Consider the following 24,631-nt stretch of genomic DNA (forward strand, 5'->3'; position numbering starts at 1 on the left):
ATCAAAAGCTGAGTTGCTGACAAAAGGTTGCTGCTTTGGTAAGAACTTACAAAAGTATGCAGCACTGACTTGTAGTATTTTTTTGACGGAACTTGTGCGCCATTTTTGAAATCAAATAGGCTGCTGAAAATCACTCAATCTAGTTAACAGATCTTGTGAGTCTTAACAGAATACAAACAATAACAAAAATGGAAAATAAATCAGATGCACATATCATTATCACATTGATAATTACCTTCAGCGTCTCCCTGTAAGTAACCAAATATGCAATCAATGTAGACTGGCCATACAAACCCAACTTGATAGTTTCGGGATACTATGGATCAGCGGCACTTTACTGGGCGTTTGGGATCGCTTTTGGTATGGCATCATTCGCAAGCTGTTTTGCAAGTACTTTATATATAAATACATGGATACCGATAACTTGACGCCGGTTTCCAAGCGCCGACTTACGCTTGTTAAGAAGAAAACTCTCTTCCTTGACATGGATGAAACCCTCTTGACGTCTGTGATGATAAAGGAAGATGGCACTCCACCTTCAACCAAAAAATGCAGATCGAAATATGTGCCATGCGATTTCGAGTTTTTATTGCAGGATGACACCAGGGTCAAGGTGTACAAGCGGCCCTTTCTGGACTACTTCTTGGACAGGGTCTCGGAATGGTACAATATAATCATATTCACCGCTGGAACCGAAGCATACGCCACGCCTATTCTGGACTATTTGGATGGTGGGCGCAACATTCTGACTCGGCGACTGTTTCGTGACAGCTGCGTCAATGTCTATGGGTTCAATGCCAAGTTTGTGTCGCTGGTTTGCCCTGATATGGCCAATGTGATCCTTCTGGATAATTCGATTTCAGAGTGCTCTTTCAATGTGAATAATGCCATACCCATTACCGACTACGTCATCGGGGACTGGGACACTGAGTTGCTCAAAAAATTGCCCTTTCTCGATGCCCTTCGATTCGTCCAGGACGTTCGTTCCATCTTGAAGCGTTGCAAGGTATTGAACGCGCCTTCCTCGTTTATTGAGTTATAGTTTGTGGTATTTAAAATGCGCTCCTGGTGTCACCATTTATGTAGCAATGAGCTTTTTTGTGCACCAGGATACCGATATTTTAGTGCTTGTCGATAACTGTCACCAATGTATCCGATATATTATATTGCATATCTAAGATATGCAAATGGCTGATATTACAACATTACAGAACACATCTTTGGCATGCATCTAGATGCGTTCCTTGGGAACCTATTAAAACTATTAAACTGTTCGGGTTACGCTTACTCTTTCTTGGTGGAAAAATATGCATGAAAGAAACGATTCTTTTGGGGAATCGGTTCTACATAGTCTACCGGGAAGGATACAAGATCGATTCTATTTCGCAACCACTTCTAGAAGGTCCGACTGGGTTGTCCCTTATTTTGCATGTGTGCAGTAAGAAAATACCAGCACGCGACCCCTTTTAAGTTAACATAGAAATTTGCGCTACAATTCAAATGTGTTTCTGTTATGTTTTTTCTTAAAGTGTGATTGTTTTTTTGAAAAAAATACACACAAGCGTGCGAGCAGCGCACTCAAATAAAATTGGATGAAATAAAATGTGGCCAAATAACCATAATGGCAGAAAATGCGCTACGGAGTTCCTCTTCAAATATTCTGTTAAATATTTCTATATTCTACTAAAGTTATTGGTATGTAGAAAATGTGTAGTAGTAATGTCATAAGCTCATGAGGTAACCAACCACGAAAAGGAGTATTTCAAATAAGCCAAACTGATTCTTTAAACGGGTAAAATTACTGTCTCAGTGCTAAAAGTCTTTGCCAGCTAGTAATATCAAATAGAACATCAAAATCGAGAAATAAAATTTAGGACTTTAGGACTTTTTTTTGATGAGATTTTTATTTTTAAGCTAAGTTTGTAAGCATTCCAACAAAAAGAAGTCGTGAAAACTAGCCAAGCTTATGAAAAATTGGTTGATATATCTGATCAAAGTATAATTTTAGCGGGGAGACTCCTAACTAGCCAGTAATATCAAGTGGAACACCAAAATCGAGGAAAATGTTTTGAGATTTCTGGTTTATTTTACGGTATATTTTGAAAAGTAAAAAGTATATTTCGGCATACGACGGTAAATCTTATCGATAATTCCGCGGTCACACTGGACGGAATAACAAATTCTCCCTGATTTTTATTTAAACATTAAGAAATAAAATTGAAACAATTGAACAAGTGCTCGATGGACTTGGCGCCGTGCGCTTAATTATCATAAAGAAAGATAATCGTTATCAGTGAATACAGTTGCAGTTGCATAACTTGTCAGTGCCAAAAAAAAGAGCAGCGCAATTGCAGCATAATTTCAGCCATTGAAAGTTCTCGTGGATCTGGTGAAATAATTAAGAAAAGTTAATTCTAATACAAATACAAAAACAGTGGGATAAGCCCTTGTCCGGGCCCCCAACCGGCCCACGCCAGCCTTTGGGCCCCCGTCCACCAACGCGCGACGTCGCATCGTTCGTGCCTTAAAAAAATATTTTTTTGTGCTCTCTGTTTTTGTAAATCTCAAGTGCGCGTTAATTAGTGGATATTTAATCAATCATCAATCGAATTAAGCGACGAGAGAGTGTGAGAGAGCGAGAGCATGGCCCAAAACACGGTAGAGACTTTCATCCATTTGATTGCCGGCGGGTAAGTGGAATCTAATTTTTCGTATGTTTGTTGGTGCTTATTGCGTCTTATCGCAGGTCAGGCCACAATAGACAAACCGGTTTTACTTGGATTTAATTTTGTTCATAGAAATTCGTTAATTACTAAAACGGCGCAATTGCGATTAGATTTAGTTAGCCGCAAACTGTAAATCAGAAGCAGCCCAGTCCGAAATTCGTTCAAGTAAATGCGACCTGGCCTCCGTCGCCTGGGGCGGGGAAAAAAATTGGCAATGGCGCCAAAAAAGAAAGGCTGACAAAAAATGTTCAGAAAAAAACTAAATGCGACACGCCGAAGCTATTGATACGCTTGCCGTTTCTGTTAGACATTGATATTTTCAAATAGATTTTTATTGCTGATTAGGAATATTATGTACTTTATATGGGTGAAGACATTGCAAACATCTGATCAAAATTGGATCACTCTTTGAAAGGGTAACGGGTACAGAAAGCAGCGAAGCGACAACAGCAAAACAATTTAAGAGAGGAGAGAGCCATGCTCCGTTCACGTGTTTTTGGGGGACAGCTGCTCTGCTCTCTGCTCTGCAGTCCACAGCGATTGGCGAAAATCAACAACAATTTTTGATTCGAGATAAACGTCATCGCAAGAAGGAAAATAAATGAGCAAAGTACTATAAAAAGTGCCTTAAAGCGGAGCGTACCGACAGAAGAATACCCACCATAATAAGCAGAAATAACATTATTCATTTTTTGTCGTTATGACTGAAATAATTATCCGGTCATGACAGTCTCTAATTATAATTTGGACAAATTAGCGGTCTAAAGAGGCAATAACTGCTAATCAAAAATAAATGTGATCTATGGATGAAAACAACTTCCATGTGCCTGTTCCACGAGTCGAATATACACTTTTGTGCTCCATAAATAATGTGTATGTGTGTGCATAGGTTATTTATCAGCTCATGTTGTGTAGGAGCTCTCCTTCCTATCCCTTGTTCTCGTTCTCTGTCTCTGTCTTACTTTCTCTTACTTACAGGCAATGTCCAATCCGAATTCCGAACCTCTGGCTACGGCCATTTAACAAGCTGCAATTGCATTGTGGTTCTTGTTGTTTCTGTTATTATGATTGTCGCTTTTATCGTTTCTATTTTTAGACGCGGGCACAGCCGCATCTGACTTTGTTTTTATTTTTACCTGCACCCTACACACACACGCACACAGAACACGAGCCCCACACTGCAAGGAATATCAGTCTCTTGAACCCGTTCGTGTTGCTTCCATTGTGCTTTGTGTGTAGGAGATCGCACGGTTCTGGTTCCGTATTTGTTGGAAAGAGAAAGAAGTACATAAAGAGGAATGACAAAAACAGAAGTACAAGTCGAGCCTCTGGTCATTTGTGTGAATGTATGTATGTACATACGTATGTATGTACATGTAGCAGCAACAGGAAGGAAATGTTGGTTTTGGGCAAATGTATGTACAAAGTTGTGGTTAGCCCTGCATTTAATGAAACACAGTTAGCGGTGTTCAATTGTTGTTAGCATTTACCAGAAGACAGCTTAGAAAATAAATGAAAGCTGGCTGATGGGTTAACTAATAACAGAGTGTCACCACCTAATAACCTACAAAACATTCACAGTGACAGACTGCGGCACCCAGAGCTGAGTAATTTTGCCGGCCGGCCTGTGCGGGCTGGCCTAAGCTTATTTATCAGCAGTAAAACAACAAGTCAAGAAAATCGTTCCAATGTTCACTCGCTACTGTCGTAAGACTTTTTTCTTATGTACTAAACGAGCGTACACACATGTGTATGTCTGCATGTACATGTTTCCACATGTGTGTAGAACACTTAAAGCGCAGAAAAAAAACGGTTGTTGAAATTCATTCACGTTGCAGCAGGCAAGAGCTTTCTTAATAATACCCTGTTGTTGTTGTCGCTGTCTCCACCACCACTAGCACTACAACTACTACAATAATGTAGGGAGGGAGGGTGTCTCTGTGTGCGTCTCGTGTTTGTACACGTTGGGAAAACTAAGGCAAAAACAACCTTGCTCCGGCCCCTACATTGTTATATCGCTATAAATAAAACCAAAAACAAACATGCAATTAACCGACATGCATCCATCCGTCTAGTTCAGCATCCCATCGCTGTTTCTACACCAACTCATGATATTTTGAAAATAAATAAAAATAAATTTTAAGGGAAATTGTATGAAAATTAAAACTACAAATCACTTTCCAACTGGGCCACAAGGAAAACTATAGATTTTATAAATGTTTGTATATATACTTGTTATATAAACTTTGCCACAGGATTTTGTAATTGTTGAAAATCTGTTCATAGATTAGAAGGTATTTTTGTGTTAACCTATTGAAAAACCTATTCAAATACGCTGCCAAGACGGAAACGTAACGATATTCAAGACAAAATGGCAACAAACTATTATTTTTGATTAATTTTAGTGGTAGTTACGGAAACGTTTTAGTTTCTCAAATTTCTAACTCTCAATTGTTGTATTTTCCCTGTATTTCTTAGAGAAAAGTTCCTGTAAACAAACATTTGTGGCATATAGAAACAATTATCCGACAATCGGCAATTAAAGACAATTGTAAAATTGCTCTGAAAGTCTATAAGACATACGATGCGTTCTATGCTTTTAAAATGTTGGCAAAAGCACAGTGCACTTTTCTCTTTACCCCCAATTATCGCTTATACTAATGTACAATTGTTATTTTTCCCCCAAAAGATGTTGTTGTTTTTGTATTTTTATGTGATTTTATATAAAGAAAATCCCCCATTCTAAATTGAGCTTGGCAAGCGATTTTGATTTTTGTTTTGGTTTTTCTCGACGGTCGCCCCGGGCAAATAAACTTTTTCTGGCACACTGACACGTCGGCGACGGTTGAAGGCGATTAGAATTGAATGCAACAAACAACATTGCTGCCAATCAGGTGCTGTTGAGGGGTAGTAGAGTCTCTTAACAAATTATCTGGGAATAATACAGAACAAACAATGTCACTTTTTCTCTGGCTAAAAGTTCTAAATGATCGCAGTGCATATTTTCGCGGCAGTCTGACTATTTTTAGATGATTTTAACACAGAGAAATTAGCAAAATCGGGTACTATATCATACAGATAAGATTGGGCCACTCAGTTAGCTTTCCATTCCTGAGAGACCCGCTCTCATCCCCGAAAAAAATGCGTACGTGCTGAGGGACAGGTCGTCTAGAGCCAAAGAGTAGAAACAGGGTCAACAGGAAAAAAACAAAACGTAAACAAATCACAGCTGATGGTGAAATTTGAATGCGAATAAATGCATTTTTTTGGGGTCTCTTCGGCAGCGAAAGGTATTTCCAGTTGGAAGTGAGAATGAATAAAAACCAATACAAAAAAATAGCTGCATGGAAAGTTACTCAAATTTTGTTTTGGTTTCATATTTTCCACTCATTTATCTCATAATTTATATATCTTCTTCAATTCCTTATCTGCTTGTCTTTGTTATATTTGAATCTTTGGCATTGCTTTAGTTTTAATAATTGATTCAGTATGCTGATCAAATGTTTGCAAACATTTCCTATAGCCAACAATTGTGTCAAGGGCGCACACTTTTTTTCTACCCTTGATCTAGACACATATTTTCTTAATATAAATACAAACATTTCTATTGTACCGTTGTACGTTTGTATATATTCAGGGAAATATTTTTATTTACACATAAATTTCTATAGAAGGACGCGTGCCAAGTTTATTTAAAATGTCTCCAATGATTTAGACAATTTGAATACAATAAAAGCTAATCTTAGAAAGTTCCTTAACTTTTATTTTTAGATTCTAAATAGTCAATAAATTGGTGCTAAAAGATGCCAGTAAAGGACTTTGACATTATTCCAGTGAAAGTTTCTTGGGATTGTCCTACAGCTCTAACGTATAAACTTCCCTATAACCTTGATTATTTTGACCCATAAAAAAGAGAAACAAAAACATTCAAAATTTTCCATAAATTTCGTAATCTAAAGCAAAAAGCGCCAAAAAAGAGAAGGAAGAAACGGTAGAAATAAAAATAGCAAAAAAACAAAATAGAGAATCACCCTGATAAGAAGAAACTTCAGTCTGCGCAACGCAAAAAAAAAAAATCCAAGAAATATTCTTTGATAAGATTTAGCCCCCGCCAAGACATCTTTATCGGTGCCAAACGTTGGTTAGAGGGAGGGAGCGGGCAGGTGTGATTATGGGAGCAGCGGGACAAAAGTCTCCCCAACAGAGAGGACCCTGACGCATAGTTAAAGGGAATTATCAGGTTCGGTTCCCCTTGTTAAACACTTGTACGTCTTGTCCATAGACCATGTCTGGCTAGACACCAAAATTTCCACTCTTATCTGGCGAGAAAGCGCGTGTTTATGTGCGAACCAGACCCACCGACCAGTGTCAAAAAACAGATAAATAGCGCATTAACATTAACCGGCTGCATTTTGCACATTTCACACATGTTCTACGTCCAGCAGCAGCCAGGGGGCCATTGGTCGGGAATTCCGATGTAGCTACAGATTGCTCGACGGATATACACGAAAAGATTGCATACTTGTGCCAAAAATTAACAGAATTTCACATGTTCACATAGGATATTGTTTTTAAATATTTAATATTATATATTTTACTCTTTTAATGCAGGATTAGATCGCAGTTTTTTGGGGTTTCCTCCATGGCTCATTTGTTTCAACTGAACAAAACGAAGAATCTTTTTTCCAGAGTATAATTTACGTTGAATAAATTCTTATGATAAGAGAGATGCCCAAATTGAATTTATTTAGCATCCCCTGTAGATTAAGAACTGTGATAACAAAAAACCACCATTTTGAAACATTTTAATTTCCCAAGTGCGTTAACCTGTTGATCCGTGACTCTCCGCGCTCACTCTCTCCTTGATATTACTTGCTTGTCTATATTTGAGTCTGGCACGTTGCAGGACAAACAGTTTGCTTTGCATATTTTCTCGCCAAGTGGCAGCCAGATGCTAATTGTAACTCAATAGTCGCGGTACACTTACCCATTAATTCATTGATTAAATGTGAGTATTTTTGCGTAATTGTTTGCCTGCCACCCAGCAATGTGTCAAACATTTGCCAAAAGTAGAAAAAAGAGAAAGATTGCTGGAGCATATGGCGTGTTCGTGTTCCTCGGTTCTTACCGGTTTTGCGGTAATTATGTCACAGAGGCATACCAGATTCCGCCTGGGACTGAGCATCCATATAAATATTGCATGGGGACAGACGTGGGGCCTAGGGGCCATAGCTGATAGCAGCTGATGGGCGGGATAAGACCCGCTTTGTCCGAACGAATGGCAATTCATTCGCGGGGCTGGCAAAGGTTATCTGCTCCAGAGGCGTGGGGTCAATCTGGAACCAGTACGAACCGGTTCTCGACTGCAATCACAATACTCCATCCCACAATCCAACCTTGAAGATGCCAACGTTGATTAATTTCTGTATTTTCCAGGGCTTAAAGGAGACATTCGTGTCTGTTGCAAGAAAGTTTTTCCTACTTCATCGATCAAACTTGTTGTTCCCCCCCTTTTTTTCTGTTTTTCTTTGTTGCATAACCTTTGCCGTCTCGTGTGCCGTCATTGTCATGGATTATTATAATTATAATCAAATTTCATGATTCTCTCGTTTGTTGCCACCCACCGCAGCCAATTTACAAGTTTCAGTCCGATCACGAGTTATGTTCCGGCGAATAAATAAATACATGTACGTGTACATTCCGCAGATAATAAAGTGATTCTTACACTTTTATCGCAAAGTTTTCCAATTTGTTGATATTGATAGAGGCAATCAGTGTGTTGGTTTTTGGTTTATTTCGCTTCTTTTTGGGAAAGGTCGTGTATAATTAATTTTGTAGGGGTTGCTTTGCCTTGGGAAGGTTAACTTGAAGTGAACTTTGAATGCTGGAGTCCCACACTAAAACAACATACATGACGTGTGCTTGACATACATTCATTTGAATGAAATAATAAATTTTTTTTTCCAGACTTAAAAAGAATTTCAAGAAATTATTCAAGCGAGCTCTAATATAATTAGAATAGTTAAAAGTTTGTCAAACTGAAACTCAATTATATTTTTTATACCTCAACAACTGTGTGTGCTTATTTTCGTGTTGGATTTCCTTTTCCTTCTGTGAGAACTGACGGCTGCAGCGCATTTTCATTCTTCATTCTGATTCAATTCGTTCGGATTACCAAGAATTTCACAATCCAGTAAACAATTACATGGCATGACCTTGATTTTTGCATGTGAAATGTGAAGCGAAATAGAAAATTTTCTATAATTTACTTTGAGTACTTAATGGCCAACCAACACCACACCAATCCCGCTCATCCGCCTGTAAATGAAATGCAACGAACCAATCAAATAGTGAACACAGCACTTGAATTTGTAATGGAAATGGAATTCTACACACAAGTGGAAGGGGTTGACAACAGATATTCAACATATATTACGTATTCTACACCCAAGAAAAACCAATTTAAGCCAACGAATTGCGCAAATCGAGGAAATACGAGTTTTTTTCAGATGAAACTCACATATTTCTGCGTGCTCGATTGCCAAATGCGATTTATTTTTATGATTTTCAAAACATTTTTGGCACTAATCTTATGGAACAAGGGACTACGGAGGGGACACACGCACACACAGACCATGTCAGCGTACTTTAGCTCTTTGTTGGGTGGAGGGAAAGCTTTATTTTTAGATGGAGAAATATTTTCCGAACCAAGTACTCATGTTCCTTTTTTATGTTTCGTTTGTTTTACAACAGATCCGCTGGCACCGTTGGCGCTGTGGTAACATGTCCCCTGGAAGTGGTCAAGACACGTCTGCAGAGCTCCACGGCATTCTCGACGCCAGCGTCGAGGCTTGTGGAGCCAACGGGGAGTGGACCGGCAAATGGCAGCGCCTCGGAGCTATTGAGGCCGGAACAACGACGTAAGCTAAGCACAACGATATTACGTAACAGATCACAGCCACAGGTGATTGGGGGTGTGCGTAGGGTAGTACCAACTTCTTTTTTATCTATTTATCATACAACAAACAAACACACACACACACACACATGTTCCACCATCCATACAGTCCTAACCCACAGCCTACACATCTTTCATCTCATCCTCGATTCCTACTGGCATCAATGCTTGAATTTTGTAATTTATTTTTCTTGTATTCCTTACAGATTATGGCCATTTCACATTGCGGCATCTCATCGACAACACCTAAATCCATGAGCATCATACAGTGCCTGCGGTAGGTCCACTCCAACATCATTAATTAATGTTTAACTCATTTATTTATAAACTTTTGCAGTCACATTGTCCAGAATGAGGGTGCACGTGCCCTGTTTAAAGGTCTTGGCCCGAATCTCGTGGGCGTTGCACCCTCTCGTGCCATTTACTTTTGCACCTACTCACAGACCAAGAACACGCTCAACAGTTTGGGGTAAGTAAACCCCCAATTATACATATATTTTCCATATATTTATGCTTGATTTTTTGTGCTACAGTTTCGTTGAACGTGACTCCCCGCTGGTGCACATCATGAGTGCGGCCAGTGCTGGCTTTGTCTCATCCACGGCCACTAATCCCATTTGGTTTGTGAAGACCCGCATGCAATTGGACCACAACTCCAAGGTACAAATGACTGTCAGGCAGTGCATCGAGCGTGTGTATGCCCAGGGCGGTATTGCGGCCTTCTACAAGGGCATCACGGCCAGCTACTTTGGCATCTGCGAGACCATGGTGCACTTTGTCATCTACGAGTTCATCAAATCCAAATTGGTATGAGAGAATCAGCTTATAAAGTACCTTAACTAATCCTTAATGTTATGCTTTAGTTGGAGCAACGCAATCAGCGGCAAACAGACACCAAGGGCTCGCGAGACTTTTTGGAATTCATGATGGCTGGCGCCGTTTCCAAGACAATTGCCTCCTGTATTGCGTATCCCCATGAGGTGGCACGCACGCGCCTGCGCGAGGAGGGCAACAAGTATAACTCCTTCTGGCAGACGCTGCAAACGGTGTGGAAGGAGGAGGGCAGACCCGGACTGTATAGGTGTGTAGCAATCGGGTGCATTTCTTTACTCTAATCAGAGTTTAGAGATCGACAGGGAATGGTTTGAAAGATTGTCAAAGGGAATCCCATCCCCGTTTCATTTTTATAGAACTAAATTCCCCTCCGTCATGCAAACATTTATATGAGATAAAGCGAATGCTTTGTTGGCATCTCAATGCTATTAAAAAAATTATCATAATGCGCCACCCACGAATTTTGTGGCTTCCTCAAATCTCTCACTCCCGCCGCTGCGTGAAATCTATTTAAAAATTCTTTCTTTTGCGTCGCATCTTGTTTTGTGTTTGTTTACCTTAATTTGATTATCACTCGCCAGCGAGCGAGTCAGCACACTTTATAGATATTATTTGTTAAGTATTTCAGGCCACTAATTGTTCCATATTTTGTACCCACAGAGGCTTGGCCACGCAGCTGGTCAGACAGATACCGAACACGGCCATCATGATGGCCACCTATGAGGCGGTTGTCTATGTGCTGACGCGTCGCTTGAACAACAAATCGAACGAGTTTTATGATTTTTAAATGAGAAAGCAACACCCAACCCATACCATCCCAGCACTCACTCCCTGGAGGGATAGATAGATGGACGGATGGATGGTTAGTTAACAGTGAAAAGGAAGATGGAGATAAAGAGAAACCCAATCTGTGCATATGTAGACGCGACTGCTGCAACTTAATTGTAATTGTAATCCTTTTTCTAGACGATCGAAACCAACGAGCGCAAATTTGTTTAGTTAAATTAGCTTCTAAGGCAAAAACCAAAACATAAAATGAAAATGAATACGAACTCGAGAGACTTGAGAGACGTTGAACGTTGGCAAACAAAACAAAACAAAACAAAAACACGCACGCACGCACCACATACGATTTCCATATTCCATATTCTGCAAATAGAGTCAAGCAAAAACTGCAGTATGGAAGGCCAAAAGTTCGACTGGATTCGGCAAAGAAAAACGTTATCAAAATTTGAAAAGGCTGCTATTTAGTTAAAGATACAATATATCTATATCTATGTATATGTCTGTATAGAATGTGGTTGATATTTTGATATATGTAAAATGTAAATAGCGAGAGGGTTGCGCTCAGAGTTTATTGTAAATAGATGAGGCCCACACCTCCCGTCACCATTTAGTTTGTTTAGTTTGTAAGCACAAAGTGTTGGATAAGCAAAGCCGCCATAAACATATATTTATATATATATACATATATCTGCACTGCGCTGAATATACGATTATAACCATAAAAGTTTTCTGTTAAGTTTCCTCAAATGCGATATACATTTTAGTTACTATTACTCTATGGCATACGAATTATGATTATAACTATTATTATTATTATTATCGATACGTTGCTGTTTATTTAGTCAATTAATTAGGTAGTTAGTGTGTGCCACTATGAGTTATAGTGCCCCCTAAGCGTATTTTCATTGATAACGAGCAAAGAACGAAGAAAACTACTGTGAATAATTGATTACAATCTGATTTAATGGTGAAATCAATAAATACAACAATTTTGTTTAAAAATAAAAACCCAGGAACGCGTTTAATGCGGCACTTGTCGGTCGTTGTAGCCTCTATATTGGCATTATCTTATCAGCGAAAAGTCTGCAGACCCTAGAGCATAGTTCAACCTGGGCATCGCAGACGTCTTTCTGTTGGGCAATAAAAACTTCATTGCGATAATGGGATTTGCGAAAGATAGTGTGCCACAAAGGTGATGAATACTCGAATGTTCAGCTTGATTCAAATTTGTATTGCCGCCAATCATGTCAGTCAGAACGCGATGGTCACACTTGAAGCCATACAAGCACCACTCGATTAACGCTCACCGATAACGATTGGCGCAGCAGCAACAAGTGATCGTCAGCAAGTGCCACCTCTAAATTCCAACAATTTTCAGTGTTTACGTTTCGAGATAAAAAAAAATTGGAAAACTTGCCTAAAAAACGCCATTAAACTGCGACGATCATACATTTATTGTGCATTTGTAACGTTTTACATTGAACGCGGCCACGTGTAGCAGGTGAAAATCTCCCGCTGTGGGGCAGATGCATGAAAACTAGTGCAAACGCAGCAAAGACAGTCGTCGCAGTTGCACACAGAAACAAATACAACAAAGTTGACACCCATTTCGCGGCCATGCAAATCGATGCGTTTAGGCTTAATACCGCCTAAGTATGCTGCTCAGTGAGACCCACTTCTGGACGACGCTGCGAGATGAGGTGCGCATCAAGAGCAACGACTTGGGCGCCTTTCGCTACATGCGCCAGAAGGAGCAGGATCCGGACTTGACGGCGCTGGCCAAGCGAGACTACACCGAGCGGCGCAATGGTCTGGCCGTGCTGAAGAACAGCAGTCGCAAGTCGGCCGGCCGCCTCAAGGATAATCTCAAGAAGCTGGAGGATCTGCTGCGCCAGCACAAAGTGATCCATTCCGAGTGGCAGGATGCGGCACAGGTGCTGCTGCTCTTTGCCAATGGCATCATTGCGCACATTTGTGTGGACATCTACACGGGCGACATACTGCGCATGGTGTTTGAGAAGTATTTAGTGGGAAAACTGGCTGCCGAGATCATTACCGATGGTGAGTCAAGGTCGGGGATAGAGTATTCCCGCTTCTATATGGCAGTGTGTGGCTGTGGCTGTGGCTGTGCACTTGTGCCCGTTGCTGCTGTTGTTGCAGTTATGGAGAAATTTGCATTTGCAACAAGTGCTTGCTAGGTTTGCACTTTCCCACACCAACACACAGAGCGAGTAAAAGTCGCAGCCTCAGGCACACGCATGGCATGTTCATGCAATTATTGTAATTTTTAATTAATCTGCTTGCTTGTTTTGTTGCCCATAAATATGCGCACACCCTCCACACACACACACATCAGCCACACACACACACACACACACATCACACAACTCCAATCTTTTCCATGATTTTGTTCGAGCCGCTTATTCAAGCTTTGTCGTTTGTGTTTGTCTCTCGTTTTTGTTGTCTTTGTCGCTGGCTTTAGCATTTTTTACACGTTCCCACATCGTCTTGGCCTACAATACGAACCAGCTGACGGTGGTGCATCTGCAGCGTCCCAATGCACGTTCGCAGGGGCCGGAGAAGATTGCCAACATGGATCCGCGCATATTTCATGTAATCATACCAGGTGCCACGGAGCGTAAGCTGTCACGCCATCTAACCGTGAACGGGAGCTACGATTTGTTTGTGGTGTGGACACAATCCTCGCAGAACGAAGTGTATCCCTGGCGACCCACGGTGCGGGATCAGGATCGTGCCAACATACATGTGTTCAAAATTAAGGGGTAAGCCAAGTAGTTCCCTCCACGCTCTAAGGATTAATCCATTCCCTCGTGTAGCTTGCAGCTGGAATCGATGGCCTATTGCTGGTCGGAAAATGATCCACTCTGCGTGGATTTTCTGCGCAGCAGCGAGAGCCAAATCATCACCTTGGAGCAGAAAGTTTCGCGCAAGGGTGAAATCAGCGCCGAAATATGTTCCTACGAGCTGGCCACTGGCAAGATGCAGCGCACCGCAATTACCTCCATACCAATGGGTGCTCAAATCTGTTCATTCGCCTTCAGTCCGGATCAGGAGAAGCTCTTCTTGGGCAGCATTGATCAGAACATTTGCCTGCACGATCTGGTACTGCAGACCACCAAGTATGTGAATCAAATTGAGATTGTGCCCCATCAGTGTGCCTGGCACTGTGACTCGGCCATGCTGTGCGTGGCCAATGAGCGTTCGGTGCTGCAGTGCTTCGACCTGGCACTGGCCACCATTGGCCATCAGTTGGTCAGCGAGAACGTGACGCCACTGAGCCTGCTCGACCTCTCGCACTACTTTGTCGCACAGCCCACGCTGCTGAATATTGCCTTCAGTCGGAAGCCAGATCTAAGCAGCTTCACGCACACCTACGCCCAGACAGACTGCCTGCTGCTGCTGATCTACGAACAGGGTCCGCTGGCTTGCATGCGCATCTTCGGCGGCGCTGGCATGCGCGGGGATATACACAACTCCGGACTGACGGCGGATGTCATAGCGGACAAATACTTGCGACTGCAGCAGCCGGATCGAGCTGTCAATGTGCTGGCGGCACTTAACTGGGAAACCTACGGAGCCATGTGCCTCATAACGCTACACAAAATCGCCAACTATGTCTTCTTTGGCGGTGACCAACGTCGGCCGCGCATAGAGCTTATGGCCAGAGCTTTGAAGACCTTCGCGCACACGCTCTCCGAGGAAACGAAGGATGAGTTCAGTGATCAGGTGTACGATCTGAAGCGACGTTTTTGCTTCTTTCTGCTGCGGTAAGTTGGCCTGAAAATTTCTTATTTCTCTTGGCACTAATTCGGGCTCTCTTTTTACAGCAAAAATCTGTTTGCCGAGGCCTTTGAAATCGCTCAGGATGTGGCGGACTACGATCTGTTTATGGATCTGTATAATCTAACCAAGTGCATTACCAGTCTGGGTGAATTTGCTCAGGTGTCGTTCAGTCAGGCCGCTGCCATAATTCATGAGGAAGATCGCGCCAATGGCAATCTGAGCTTGACCTGTGATCTGCGCTCGGAATCGGCCTGTTCGCAGTCCACCTGCTCGGAGCTGTTGCGCACTGGCCAGGGTCAGCCGCAGGCGCTTAAGAATTATGTGCCACCTCTGCCCTCGTTCAAGTCGAAGATTTTCAATGCCGAAATGATTAAGATCAACATACCCAAGCCAGAGCTGCGGCCACCGCTGCCCAAGTTGAGCATTGCCCCAAGCAACTCTCTGGCACTTCTCTCACTGAAAAGCGGCAGCCAGCAGCACCAGACACCAATGAAAAGCGTCCATTCGAATGGCAATGTTTGGTCCCAGGATGTACCAGATCAAACGGTTGGCCTACCCATGCCCAGCAGTCCGCCGCCTCGTCCGCAGGCTCACCCTCAGCTTCAGCCCCCTCCAGCCATCTCTGAACAGAGCTCACAATTGGGTCTGTTCAATGCCCCACCACCAGCGGCGGCCGCCTACCAGCCGAAGTTCTATCAGCATCCACTTGTGTCTGGCAACATACCCGCCATGCTGCCCACCGTGTCCAGTGAGGAATATCAGAAGCGTTTGCTGCTCAAGAAGCCAACAGCTTCGATACTGTCCAATCCGGCTGCTGCGCCTGTCAATGGCGAAGCGGTCACGCCCAGTGCCAAGTCTCAAACGGCGGAGAAGAACAAGGTCAAGTTCTCGGATACAATACAAGTGGCAGTGGTGCCGGTAAGATTTTTACGAACTAATTAAGCAGCAAATAACAACTCTAACTTGTCTCACTTCTCAAGGAGATTCCACGCAAGGAGAAGCCAATGCCGCCGAAGCGTAATGGTTACTCCAGACCTGCAGCACGGCATCTGACTAATCCGAAAAAGGAGCTGGCCGACAGCCTGCCACTCTGTCATCCACATGATGATTACCTAAAGGATTTCAATCCAATCAATACAAGTAAGTACAATTCTAGATAAAGGAGATCCCATAATCAAGTGAATTCATTTCAGACGTGACCAAACCGCCAACGCGTCGCCGCGAGGATGAACAGCAGAAGCAGAGCAGCCAGAGTAAAAATGCCAGCGCTGCCTCCTCTTCATCATCGTCCATTAAGGTGGTGCATTTTGGCGTGGTCTAAACGAATAATTCATAGTGCAATTCCCTAAGTTTATACATCATACTATCGTAGAGTTTCCGTCTTCCAATCGTTTGTAACTATTGCCGTCCAACTTAGTGCAAAGCTTTAAAATTAGGAAAGTTTTTTTATGCATAAGTTCTTCTCTGTACGCATTAAATCTTAGCATTAAATGTTTGCCAAATTGTCGCGCTACTTCTTCTTGGTGCTGGCACCGCCCATGCGCTCCAGCTCTGCCTTGAGATCGAGCAGATCCTTGTCGGGCACATAGCGACGCTCCTCGCAGTCATCTGTGTGCTCCTGAACCGTCAGGCTTACGCCTTCGGGCAGCGCTGCTTGCGCCAGACGCAGGAACTGTGGATAGACGGGCGCATCGACATTGCACAGTTGCAGGCTGCGTTCGTAGGTGGTCAGCTTGTACTCGGACTCGATGACTGTGGAGTTGGGACGCAGACGCTGGACTTGGGTTTGCTGTGGTGGCAGGGCATAGCAGTCGGAGACATCGAGGTCCAAATATTCAGCCACTCCGTGCAGAAAGCTTTGGTAGCTCTCCAGTTGGGGATAGTCGTACCCTTTGATTTGAACATTGAGGCTATCGTACTGAGGAAATTTAGGTTTAAGTGACTGAAATACACAAGCATATTATTAGTTTTTGTAGATCGAGTGGGATTTTCTGGCCAACCTCTAGGTAATCCGGCTCGTAAACGCTGCCGCTGGTGCTTCTAACAGCCGTCGTCGTTGGCTTGGCTAATTGCAGACCCACCCGCACACTTGGCAGTACCTAAAATACGCAATTACAGGCATTCTTATATACAATTTAATACATTTAAACGTTTATTTACCCTTCGTAGCATTTTTGGTGATTTTTAAAGTCGAGGTTATGTCACAACAGCTGTTTGTAGGGTTGCCATGCGACCATCGATATCATCAGTATATTTTGAGATAGAGAACGTATATTTCCGAGGGTCAGGCGGTTTACGATAAATCCGCGGCCACACTGCACACTGACTGAGAATAACATTCTTATTTATTTAGATTTTTTTTTGCAAAACAGCCAAGATAAAATTGTGACGTAGCCATAGAAAACGAGTATCAAAATGCAGAAGACGGCGACTCATTTCGTAGTCGCGTTTGCGCTTATTTCAGCCGCCACCCGCACAGCCGCAAAGTCCGACCCCGGTATTGTCGATATTAAAGTTTATGCAGTAAGAATCCACCTGAGAAACCAAGAAAATATATGCCAATACCAACTAAATGATCCATTTGATACCGTTTCTTGCAGGATATGCCATATATCAGGGAACAGCGACCACTGCTGGCGAACACAAAGATCTACACGCAAAGTTAGTATTGTTGCAACGTGTGTACATGGACGTGTGACGAATGCTTTTTTACCCCAACCCAACCCACACCTCCCTTATTACCTATGTATTGTGTATATTTACAGTTGTGGCATGCACATCCAAGGTGGAGACGAATCTGACCATTACATTTAAGCTAACAGAGCATCCTTGCATCTTCGATGATCGAACGGTAAAACATTTCCCACTTGACAACTCTGTTGGCCCAGCAGCAGCGTTAACCTGTATTTGTTTTTTGCAGCTGCAACTTATAGCGGAAAACCCCACTCAGCAACAGAACTCAAGCATAAACAATGTTATTGTACAGGTAACAAAGACTTATGCTTGCAATGGACTGATTGTGCTAGTTGGCGACAAGGAAAAGGCGACGGAAGGAGTGCCGTCGACACCGGAGCCGAAGCATCCCATGAAGGAAAACAAACATCCCCTTTCGGTAAATTTTTACACATGACACAATTCAAGTGCGAGATAGCAATTATTGTACTATCTGGATAGCATAAAAAAACGTTTGCTTAAAAGTTTTTTTTTGTGTGCTATCAGTCTACAGGCGGCTTATCGTTTTCCTTTTTGTTTTTGTGCGCACTAAAGAGAATCCAACATGCTGATAAAATGCCAAACACTCAAGGAACCTTTATAATTACTTTTGCTTTCAGCCCACAACCAATTCGGTGGCCACTGTCAAGGAGGATGGCATATACGAGATTGAAGTGAACATAGCACCGGGACTACCCAATCAGCAATTTAATGCCATAGTGCACATTGAGTTCCTGGGACCGCATGGTTTTATCTCAGCCATAGACTGGCCATTCCTGCCCGTAAGCAACAATCACTTTGTTTGTTTACACTTTGTATTGATTGTATTTATTTATTAGTTCTATCTGGTCATGTGCATTGTTTATGTGATCTTTGGCATAATTTGGCTGTTTGTTTCGTTCTCCCAATGGCGAGATCTATTGAGAATTCAGTTCTGGATTGGAGGCGTCATACTGCTTGGCATGCTGGAGAAGGCCTTCTTTTATGCCGAGTACCAAACTCTCACCAACACTGGAGTGGCTGTGGAACACGCGGAGCTGGTCGCTGAATTTGTATCTTGTGCGAAGCGCACTCTGGCTCGAATGTTGGTCATCATTATGAGTCTGGGCTTTGGCATTGTCAAGTGAGTCGAATCCAAACTAAATCTTGATTTACAGAGTAGTACAATTTGCTTGTTATAGACCTCGCTTGGGTCCCATGCTGCATCGAGTTGTGGGCGTGGGCACGCTCTACTTTGTGCTGGCCTGTGTCGAGAGCTATTTGCGTATTACCAATGTGAAGAGCGATCGCAGCGAGTTGCTGGTGGCCAGCATACCTCTGGCGGTGCTCGATACAGGCATCTGTTGGTGGATATTCACTTCCCTGGTGCAGACAACCAGAACGCTCAGGCTGAGAAGGTAAACCCACAGAAATGGTTATCCTTTGAGTGTTGACTGAGCTATTTATATATTTTATAGAAACATGGTGAAGCTATCGCTGTATAGGCATTTCACCAACACGTTGATCTTTGCTGTTATCGCTTCCGTCATCTTCATGCTATTTGCGCTGCGTTTGCGTAGAACCGAGAACTGTACGCCTGTGAGTTGGTTAGCACGACAGTGTTGCATGGGGCAATATTTTAATCCATTTGTATCCATACCCCACTTAGGGCTGGCGTGATATCTGGATCGATACGGGCTTCTGGCACATTTTGTTCTCTGTGTTGTTGCTGGTTATTATGATACTATGGCGACCGACAAATAACAATCAACGCTACGCCTTCACACCACTCCTCGACTGTCCCGAGGATGAGGATGAAGAGGGTAAAACTTGATCTTTAAGTCCCTTTCCTACAGAACTAACTCTTTTGATTCTCTGACAGATGAGGAAGATCAGTTTGTTGCCGATGCTTATGGCGTTAAAATGCGGGGACAGAATGGCACGCCGAAGTCTTCGACAAACTCGCGCACAGCCACAACCACTGAAGAAGACGATCTGCGTTGGGTGGAGGAGAATATACCCTCATCGATGGCGGACTCTGCTCTGCCCGTGCTCGACTCGGATGAGGAAATCATCAACACCAAGTTCGAAGTTTCCAAAATGCAATAAGCTGTGACTTACGCCTGGAACTAAGAGACTTTTTAGCATATTTTATGTTGCACAATCTACATTTTTTTTCAACATGAGAACGAGTTGCAACCAAGGCAAGCGAAGAAGGGAGAAAAGAAATGATTGCTGGACAAGTATTTAGAGCTGTGCTGCTGCCGCTGCTGCTGATCTTCCCCCACTTACGATAAAAGTGTTTCCGCAAGTGTATTTGAAATGTCTACACTACGAAATTTTGTGTTTGCTTTTTTCAACCACCGCTTTCTCAGCCCGTGTAAAATATTGTATGTAATCGTAGTTACTTTCGCTCCACACCACACACGTTCTCCCACTAAATAAATCCTAACTTATTCGTAATACCTAGCCTAAGTTGTAGATATCTATGCGACACACACAAACACACTTAATTTATGAACTTTCGAACGATAATTTTGATTACTTGAATAAGTAAATGCATATAAATCGATCATATATATATATTGATGCCCCTTGCCTCTTTGTACATAGCTCGTAACACACACAAACAAACGATATATGTATGTATTCGGTAATACTTATGATAAAAACCAACAAACCCAAGCTGAGTCATCGGGTGAACACTTCTACTGGAACTATTTACTGATAACTAAAACATACATTTGTACACACACCTAATCGTACCATTTAAATACCATTTTTATTCGTAGAAAAGTTACGATTTTTCATAAATAAATGCAATCGTATAATGATGGTAGCCATATACCAAACATTGGCCGTGTTTTGATCACTATCTGATGATAAATGCCACCCGAATGACCCCGAGCAGTAATATTTCAATATTTATTAGTTTTCTTTTCTTGTATAAAATTTCTTCTTTCCTTTCAAAAAATATTTAAGTAAAGAAAGTTTTAGGGGTAATGTGCATTTGCTCAGTTAATACAAAATACAAAGCGACATTAGTTAATATTTATATGCTTCGAGCTTTTTATGGTTAAAAATATACACACGAAAACAGTCACAATTCATAGAAACACATGATTTATTCGCGGAAGAGTTAAGAACAGAGGCTGCTGGCAAATGTAGGTGCTGCTGGGGAGGATTCTCAACCAAAATTCATTTGCCGCAAACTTCGATACAAAATATGCATTATACAAATAAGATACAAATACTTATAGATACTGTCTTGAGGGCGGCGAAGTTGGCGTTTTTGACTGAACAGAGTGAAGTGTGGTTGGGGGCGTGGTTTTGGTGGTTTTACATCAAAATACATAATGTATCATCTGGTTTAACAATTTCTCTCATTTAACAAATTTACTGCCTAGAAATGCATATTTAATATATTAGTTTTTCTTTCTCTGCGCTGCCCAACGTATACGGAGCCCTAAAAGTGATCGATCTCATCTGGAAAGGGTGTAAGTCTTAGGGAATTTAACGACTCTAAATTTGCCAAATATTACCCAAATGTCTCATTGCATTGGGGTAACATTTTTGTGGGCATAATTCACATATTTTTACATCCAATCATAAATCAGTATTCAAAAGGTAACGTATAGATCGGGCTGTGGTTAGGTTTATGTATATTGAAATTGAATTATGAGGGGGCCACATAACACGGGCATGGGCCACGGGCCACGCCTAATGCTGCTGCTGCTGTTTGATACCGCCTTCAGCCGCTCAGTTCTCAGTTCGATTCGGGCTTCACATTGCGCCTCAGTATTGCCGCGGCCAGGTCCTGCTTCATGGCCGCCTGCTGGCGCTGATCGGCCAGCGATTGTGTGCTGCGCAAGCCGTTCACAATGTCCTTGGTCTTGCCAAAGTAGATCTCGTTGAGTGTGTTTCGTATTTTGTTCTCCATCTCCTCGACCATCTTGCCAATGTTGGCAATGTGCGGCGACGACTCACTGACATTGGCGTCCTGCTCCGTCTGGCGCGTCAGTGAGCCGCCCAAGTTCATGGTGCCCGATCCCTGCTTGTTTGTCTGCAGCCACAGCATGGCCGTGGAGGTGAGCTTGTAGTGGGCCGTCCTTCCTGTGGTCTTCTCCTGTACCTCCACCACGTGTATGGAGTCCCAGCAGCCACGAATCATTTTGCTACCATCACCAGCCTTCTTGATGAGTATCACAGCGGCAAACCCATGGTCCAAGTCCCACAGATACACGGAGGATACGCCGCCCTCGTAGTACATCTCTCGATACTGATCAAAGGCATAATTGGCTTCGATTTCTAGTTTTCGCAGCCGCTCCGAGGGCATTTGGCCATCCTCCAGTGGGGGGTAGTAGGAATTCGACCAGGGCGATCGGTACGAGTCGCCATCGCGATTGTAGTCGCACAGCAGATAGTCCTTGCCGTGCTCCTTGTCTTTGGCTATTTTGAGCGGCTGATCCACGGACGAGAGCAGATCTTCGCACAAATCTGGTGCCAAGTCGATCAGGTCAATGAGGTTCTTCTCAATCTGCTGCGGCGGCAGTCGACGCATCAAATCCAAAGCACAGTCCATTTGCATTTCCGACTAAAGAAAACAAAAACAAAAAGGAAACACGAAAAAGAGAAACTTAATTGGTCGAGTCGATAAAATTGAGTCATTTCCAAATGCTGATAACCTCCACAAACGTAATCCCCTCTGGGGGATGAGTGCGACCGGTAAACGGTGGAGCCAGCCACGACTACTTCCATATATGGTCATTGTTTTACGTCGGTCATGGGTTGCCTGCCGCCCCTATGCCACCGCTGCATTTGCATCGTTTCGATTGAGAGCTACCATCATCGATGGTGTATGTGTTGTTAGCGACACTCTTGATTAATGGGGCGGCGGCGGCACAAAGCCTCTAACTGATCTTTTGTTGGCCTTTTTTTTGTTGTCTTTTTCATATCTCGGCTATTACTCACCATTTTGAGGATTTTTCTGTTGTTCTGGCTGTCTGCGTTATTGCTCCGTTTTATTTACCCAACTGGTCGAGGGCGCAATTATTGATGAAGCTCCTGTCTTGATTTATATTCTTATATATTTTATAAAATATTATTATATTCTTATATTTTCGTTTTTTATTGCAAGCGCAGTGTGACCGCGGAATTATCGATAAAATACCGTCGAGCCCTCAAAAATATACCAAAACATACCATATCATTGTAAAAATATACCGTAATATACAGCGGTCTTAAATCATATTCCTCGATGCTGATCTTCTGGTTAATATTACCAGCTGCTTTATAACTCTCAGCATTAAAAATTTAATTTTACTCGAGCCATCATTCGATTCTCCACAAGATTGGCGGACTTTCAAGACGTATCTTTATTGAATTGATGCAAAATAAGGTTAAAAATAAAAAAGTCAACTACAAATACCAATAAATATAAATATAAATAAATACCAATATTTATTACAGAATCACCAAATATTTAACTGAATTATTAAATGAAATGTCCATTAAAGCTTAATCTGATTAAAGCCACAAAAAATGGAGGCCTTTGTATAGCCTTTTGAAGTTAAATTTAAACAATTTTATTATATACCCTGTGGTAGATATTCTGAAAAATAACAAACCGCTGCGAAACGTTTAAATGTTAGATAAATGTTTAAATAAAGTTGCGGGAATAATTGCAGACATTTTGCTAACGCATCGGCTAATGACTCTCAATCCGTGCGAATGGAGGACAATGATAAGATAATAGACGCTCCCAGCGAGAGATACAAACAGAGAATAATCATGTAAGGTTGCTTTCTTTAATAACTAAAATCAATTCTTGGAAATTCTTCAATTGTCTTTAAAGGTTGAAGCCTGTGCCAAAATGTAGATAAGAAAAACGTATAAAAATTCGAAATGAATGTCACTCTTCAATCAGTCATCAGCGGGTCATAATGCAGTCAAAGTGTACGAGTATCTACTGGTTGCTTGTGTTTTTCCTCTGCAAAAGCACAGGATTAGCAGCAGAAGTGGTAAAGTTTCGAGTTCATCTACAAGAAACTAATTCGTGAATGGCAAAGAAAAAATATACTTTCAGAATCCCTATAGCCATTGCCCACTCGATCCCAGGGCGCATGGTATTTATACCATAATGATGCCGAGCATGGAAAGCTTTCAAGTGTTCTGCGATGCAAGGATTGCGGGTCCCGGCTGGACTGTAATCGCACGTCGCACAAATGGAGAGTTGAACTTCTACCGCAGCTGGGAGGAGTCTAAAAGGGGATTCGGGGACCTTGGCGGCAACTTCTTTATAGGATTGGATAAGCTGCATGCCATAACAAAGTCAGAGACCCATGAGCTGTATGTACACCTGGAGGACTTCGAGGGGAACACGCGATATGCCAAATACGACGAATTCCTCATCGAAAGTGAAAAGGAATCGTATAAAATGTCAAAATTGGGCGCATACAGTGGGGATGCTGGTGATTCGATGTTTAAATGCAGAAACCAGAAATTTACGACCTACGACAGGGACAACGATCAGTGGCCGGAGGGTAATTGTGCACATGATCGCATGTCTCCCTGGTGGCATCTAAAGTGTGGCGAAAGGTAGGCAAAAACTCATGAATAGTTATACTGATTGGCTTTAATCTCATAATTTCAGCTCACTTTTCGGCATGTATATGAGGGGCGCCACTGAACCAGGCATGCTGTGGAAGGGTGTAAGATGGGCGGCCTTCCATGGTGATTACTCACACAAAGTAATGCAAATGATGGTGCGTCATAAGTGATATTCGCTTCAGGAATAAATTCAATCAATTTTTTTTTGTTTTGCTCCTGAATA

General features: G+C 42.4%; 7 protein-coding genes across 8 annotated transcripts; 5 read left to right on the forward strand and 2 right to left on the reverse strand.

Annotated features, from left to right (window-relative positions):
• The first annotated feature begins 161 nt into the window (after window positions 1-161).
• LOC117584048 (CTD nuclear envelope phosphatase 1 homolog) lies at window positions 162-1,130 on the forward strand. The gene is made up of 2 exons (XM_034272788.1): window positions 162-250; window positions 307-1,130. Exons 1-2 carry the CDS (start codon window positions 189-191, stop codon window positions 1,040-1,042), a joined length of 798 nt encoding a protein of 265 aa, XP_034128679.1. The 5' UTR covers window positions 162-188; the 3' UTR covers window positions 1,043-1,130.
• Window positions 1,131-2,161: 1,031 nt separating this feature from the next.
• Window positions 2,162-11,554, forward strand: LOC117584045 (mitochondrial carrier protein Rim2). 2 transcript variants are annotated; one of them, XM_034272783.1, is made up of 7 exons: window positions 2,162-2,690; window positions 9,480-9,711; window positions 9,891-9,961; window positions 10,022-10,153; window positions 10,218-10,491; window positions 10,548-10,765; window positions 11,179-11,554. In XM_034272783.1, the coding sequence occupies exons 1-7, from the start codon at window positions 2,644-2,646 to the stop codon at window positions 11,303-11,305; spliced, it is 1,101 nt and encodes a 366-aa protein (XP_034128674.1). In that variant the 5' UTR covers window positions 2,162-2,643; the 3' UTR covers window positions 11,306-11,554. The 2 variants fall into 2 exon arrangements, with proteins under 2 accessions (XP_034128674.1, XP_034128675.1); XM_034272784.1 differs by having other exon boundaries at window positions 9,480-9,690.
• Window positions 11,555-12,633: 1,079 nt separating this feature from the next.
• On the forward strand, window positions 12,634-16,615 carry LOC117584041 (WD repeat-containing and planar cell polarity effector protein fritz). The gene is made up of 6 exons (XM_034272779.1): window positions 12,634-13,365; window positions 13,787-14,087; window positions 14,142-15,092; window positions 15,153-16,026; window positions 16,089-16,248; window positions 16,302-16,615. The coding sequence occupies exons 1-6, from the start codon at window positions 12,960-12,962 to the stop codon at window positions 16,427-16,429; spliced, it is 2,820 nt and encodes a 939-aa protein (XP_034128670.1). The 5' UTR covers window positions 12,634-12,959; the 3' UTR covers window positions 16,430-16,615.
• On the reverse strand, window positions 16,534-17,408 carry LOC117584052 (39S ribosomal protein L48, mitochondrial). Its single transcript, XM_034272792.1, has 3 exons — window positions 17,269-17,408; window positions 17,109-17,207; window positions 16,534-17,050 (listed from the first exon to the last, which is right to left on the reverse strand). Exons 1-3 carry the CDS (start codon window positions 17,278-17,280, stop codon window positions 16,619-16,621), a joined length of 543 nt encoding a protein of 180 aa, XP_034128683.1. The 5' UTR covers window positions 17,281-17,408; the 3' UTR covers window positions 16,534-16,618.
• A 16-nt stretch (window positions 17,409-17,424) lies between these two features.
• LOC117584044 (transmembrane protein 87A) lies at window positions 17,425-20,471 on the forward strand. Its single transcript, XM_034272782.1, has 10 exons — window positions 17,425-17,631; window positions 17,709-17,769; window positions 17,874-17,959; window positions 18,029-18,220; window positions 18,441-18,602; window positions 18,660-18,943; window positions 19,002-19,217; window positions 19,278-19,398; window positions 19,469-19,622; window positions 19,682-20,471. The coding sequence occupies exons 1-10, from the start codon at window positions 17,524-17,526 to the stop codon at window positions 19,906-19,908; spliced, it is 1,611 nt and encodes a 536-aa protein (XP_034128673.1). The 5' UTR covers window positions 17,425-17,523; the 3' UTR covers window positions 19,909-20,471.
• Window positions 20,472-20,850: 379 nt separating this feature from the next.
• On the reverse strand, window positions 20,851-22,931 carry LOC117584047 (F-actin-capping protein subunit beta). The gene is made up of 2 exons (XM_034272787.1): window positions 22,771-22,931; window positions 20,851-22,393 (listed from the first exon to the last, which is right to left on the reverse strand). Exons 1-2 carry the CDS (start codon window positions 22,771-22,773, stop codon window positions 21,566-21,568), a joined length of 831 nt encoding a protein of 276 aa, XP_034128678.1. The 5' UTR covers window positions 22,774-22,931; the 3' UTR covers window positions 20,851-21,565.
• A 792-nt stretch (window positions 22,932-23,723) lies between these two features.
• On the forward strand, window positions 23,724-24,629 carry LOC117584049 (ficolin-1-like). Its single transcript, XM_034272789.1, has 3 exons — window positions 23,724-23,819; window positions 23,885-24,396; window positions 24,452-24,629. Exons 1-3 carry the CDS (start codon window positions 23,742-23,744, stop codon window positions 24,576-24,578), a joined length of 717 nt encoding a protein of 238 aa, XP_034128680.1. The 5' UTR covers window positions 23,724-23,741; the 3' UTR covers window positions 24,579-24,629.
• The last annotated feature ends 2 nt before the right edge of the window (window positions 24,630-24,631 follow it).

Source organism: Drosophila guanche, unplaced genomic scaffold (assembly GCF_900245975.1).
Source record: "Drosophila guanche unplaced genomic scaffold, DGUA_6, whole genome shotgun sequence".
Lineage (NCBI taxonomy): Eukaryota > Metazoa > Arthropoda > Insecta > Diptera > Drosophilidae > Drosophila > Drosophila guanche.

Coding starts and splice junctions, on each gene's coding strand:
- LOC117584048 (XM_034272788.1), top strand. CDS start 189: ATGGAAAATAAATCAGATGCACATATCATTATCACATTGATAATTACC. Junction 251..306: donor ATTACCTTCAGCGTCTCCCT/GTAAGTAACCAA, acceptor CCAACTTGATAG/TTTCGGGATACTATGGATCA.
- LOC117584045 (XM_034272783.1), top strand. CDS start 2,644: ATGGCCCAAAACACGGTAGAGACTTTCATCCATTTGATTGCCGGCGG. Junction 2,691..9,479: donor ATCCATTTGATTGCCGGCGG/GTAAGTGGAATC, acceptor GTTTTACAACAG/ATCCGCTGGCACCGTTGGCG. Junction 10,492..10,547: donor AGTTCATCAAATCCAAATTG/GTATGAGAGAAT, acceptor GTTATGCTTTAG/TTGGAGCAACGCAATCAGCG.
- LOC117584041 (XM_034272779.1), top strand. CDS start 12,960: ATGCTGCTCAGTGAGACCCACTTCTGGACGACGCTGCGAGATGAGGTG. Junction 13,366..13,786: donor TGCCGAGATCATTACCGATG/GTGAGTCAAGGT, acceptor CGCTGGCTTTAG/CATTTTTTACACGTTCCCAC. Junction 14,088..14,141: donor CATGTGTTCAAAATTAAGGG/GTAAGCCAAGTA, acceptor TCCCTCGTGTAG/CTTGCAGCTGGAATCGATGG.
- LOC117584052 (XM_034272792.1), bottom strand. Junction 17,051..17,108: donor ACGAGCCGGATTACCTAGAG/GTTGGCCAGAAA, acceptor TGTGTATTTCAG/TCACTTAAACCTAAATTTCC.
- LOC117584044 (XM_034272782.1), top strand. CDS start 17,524: ATGCAGAAGACGGCGACTCATTTCGTAGTCGCGTTTGCGCTTATTTCA. Junction 18,944..19,001: donor CTGGGCTTTGGCATTGTCAA/GTGAGTCGAATC, acceptor TGCTTGTTATAG/ACCTCGCTTGGGTCCCATGC. Junction 19,623..19,681: donor CGAGGATGAGGATGAAGAGG/GTAAAACTTGAT, acceptor ATTCTCTGACAG/ATGAGGAAGATCAGTTTGTT.
- LOC117584049 (XM_034272789.1), top strand. CDS start 23,742: ATGCAGTCAAAGTGTACGAGTATCTACTGGTTGCTTGTGTTTTTCCTC. Junction 23,820..23,884: donor CAGGATTAGCAGCAGAAGTG/GTAAAGTTTCGA, acceptor ATATACTTTCAG/AATCCCTATAGCCATTGCCC. Junction 24,397..24,451: donor CATCTAAAGTGTGGCGAAAG/GTAGGCAAAAAC, acceptor TCATAATTTCAG/CTCACTTTTCGGCATGTATA.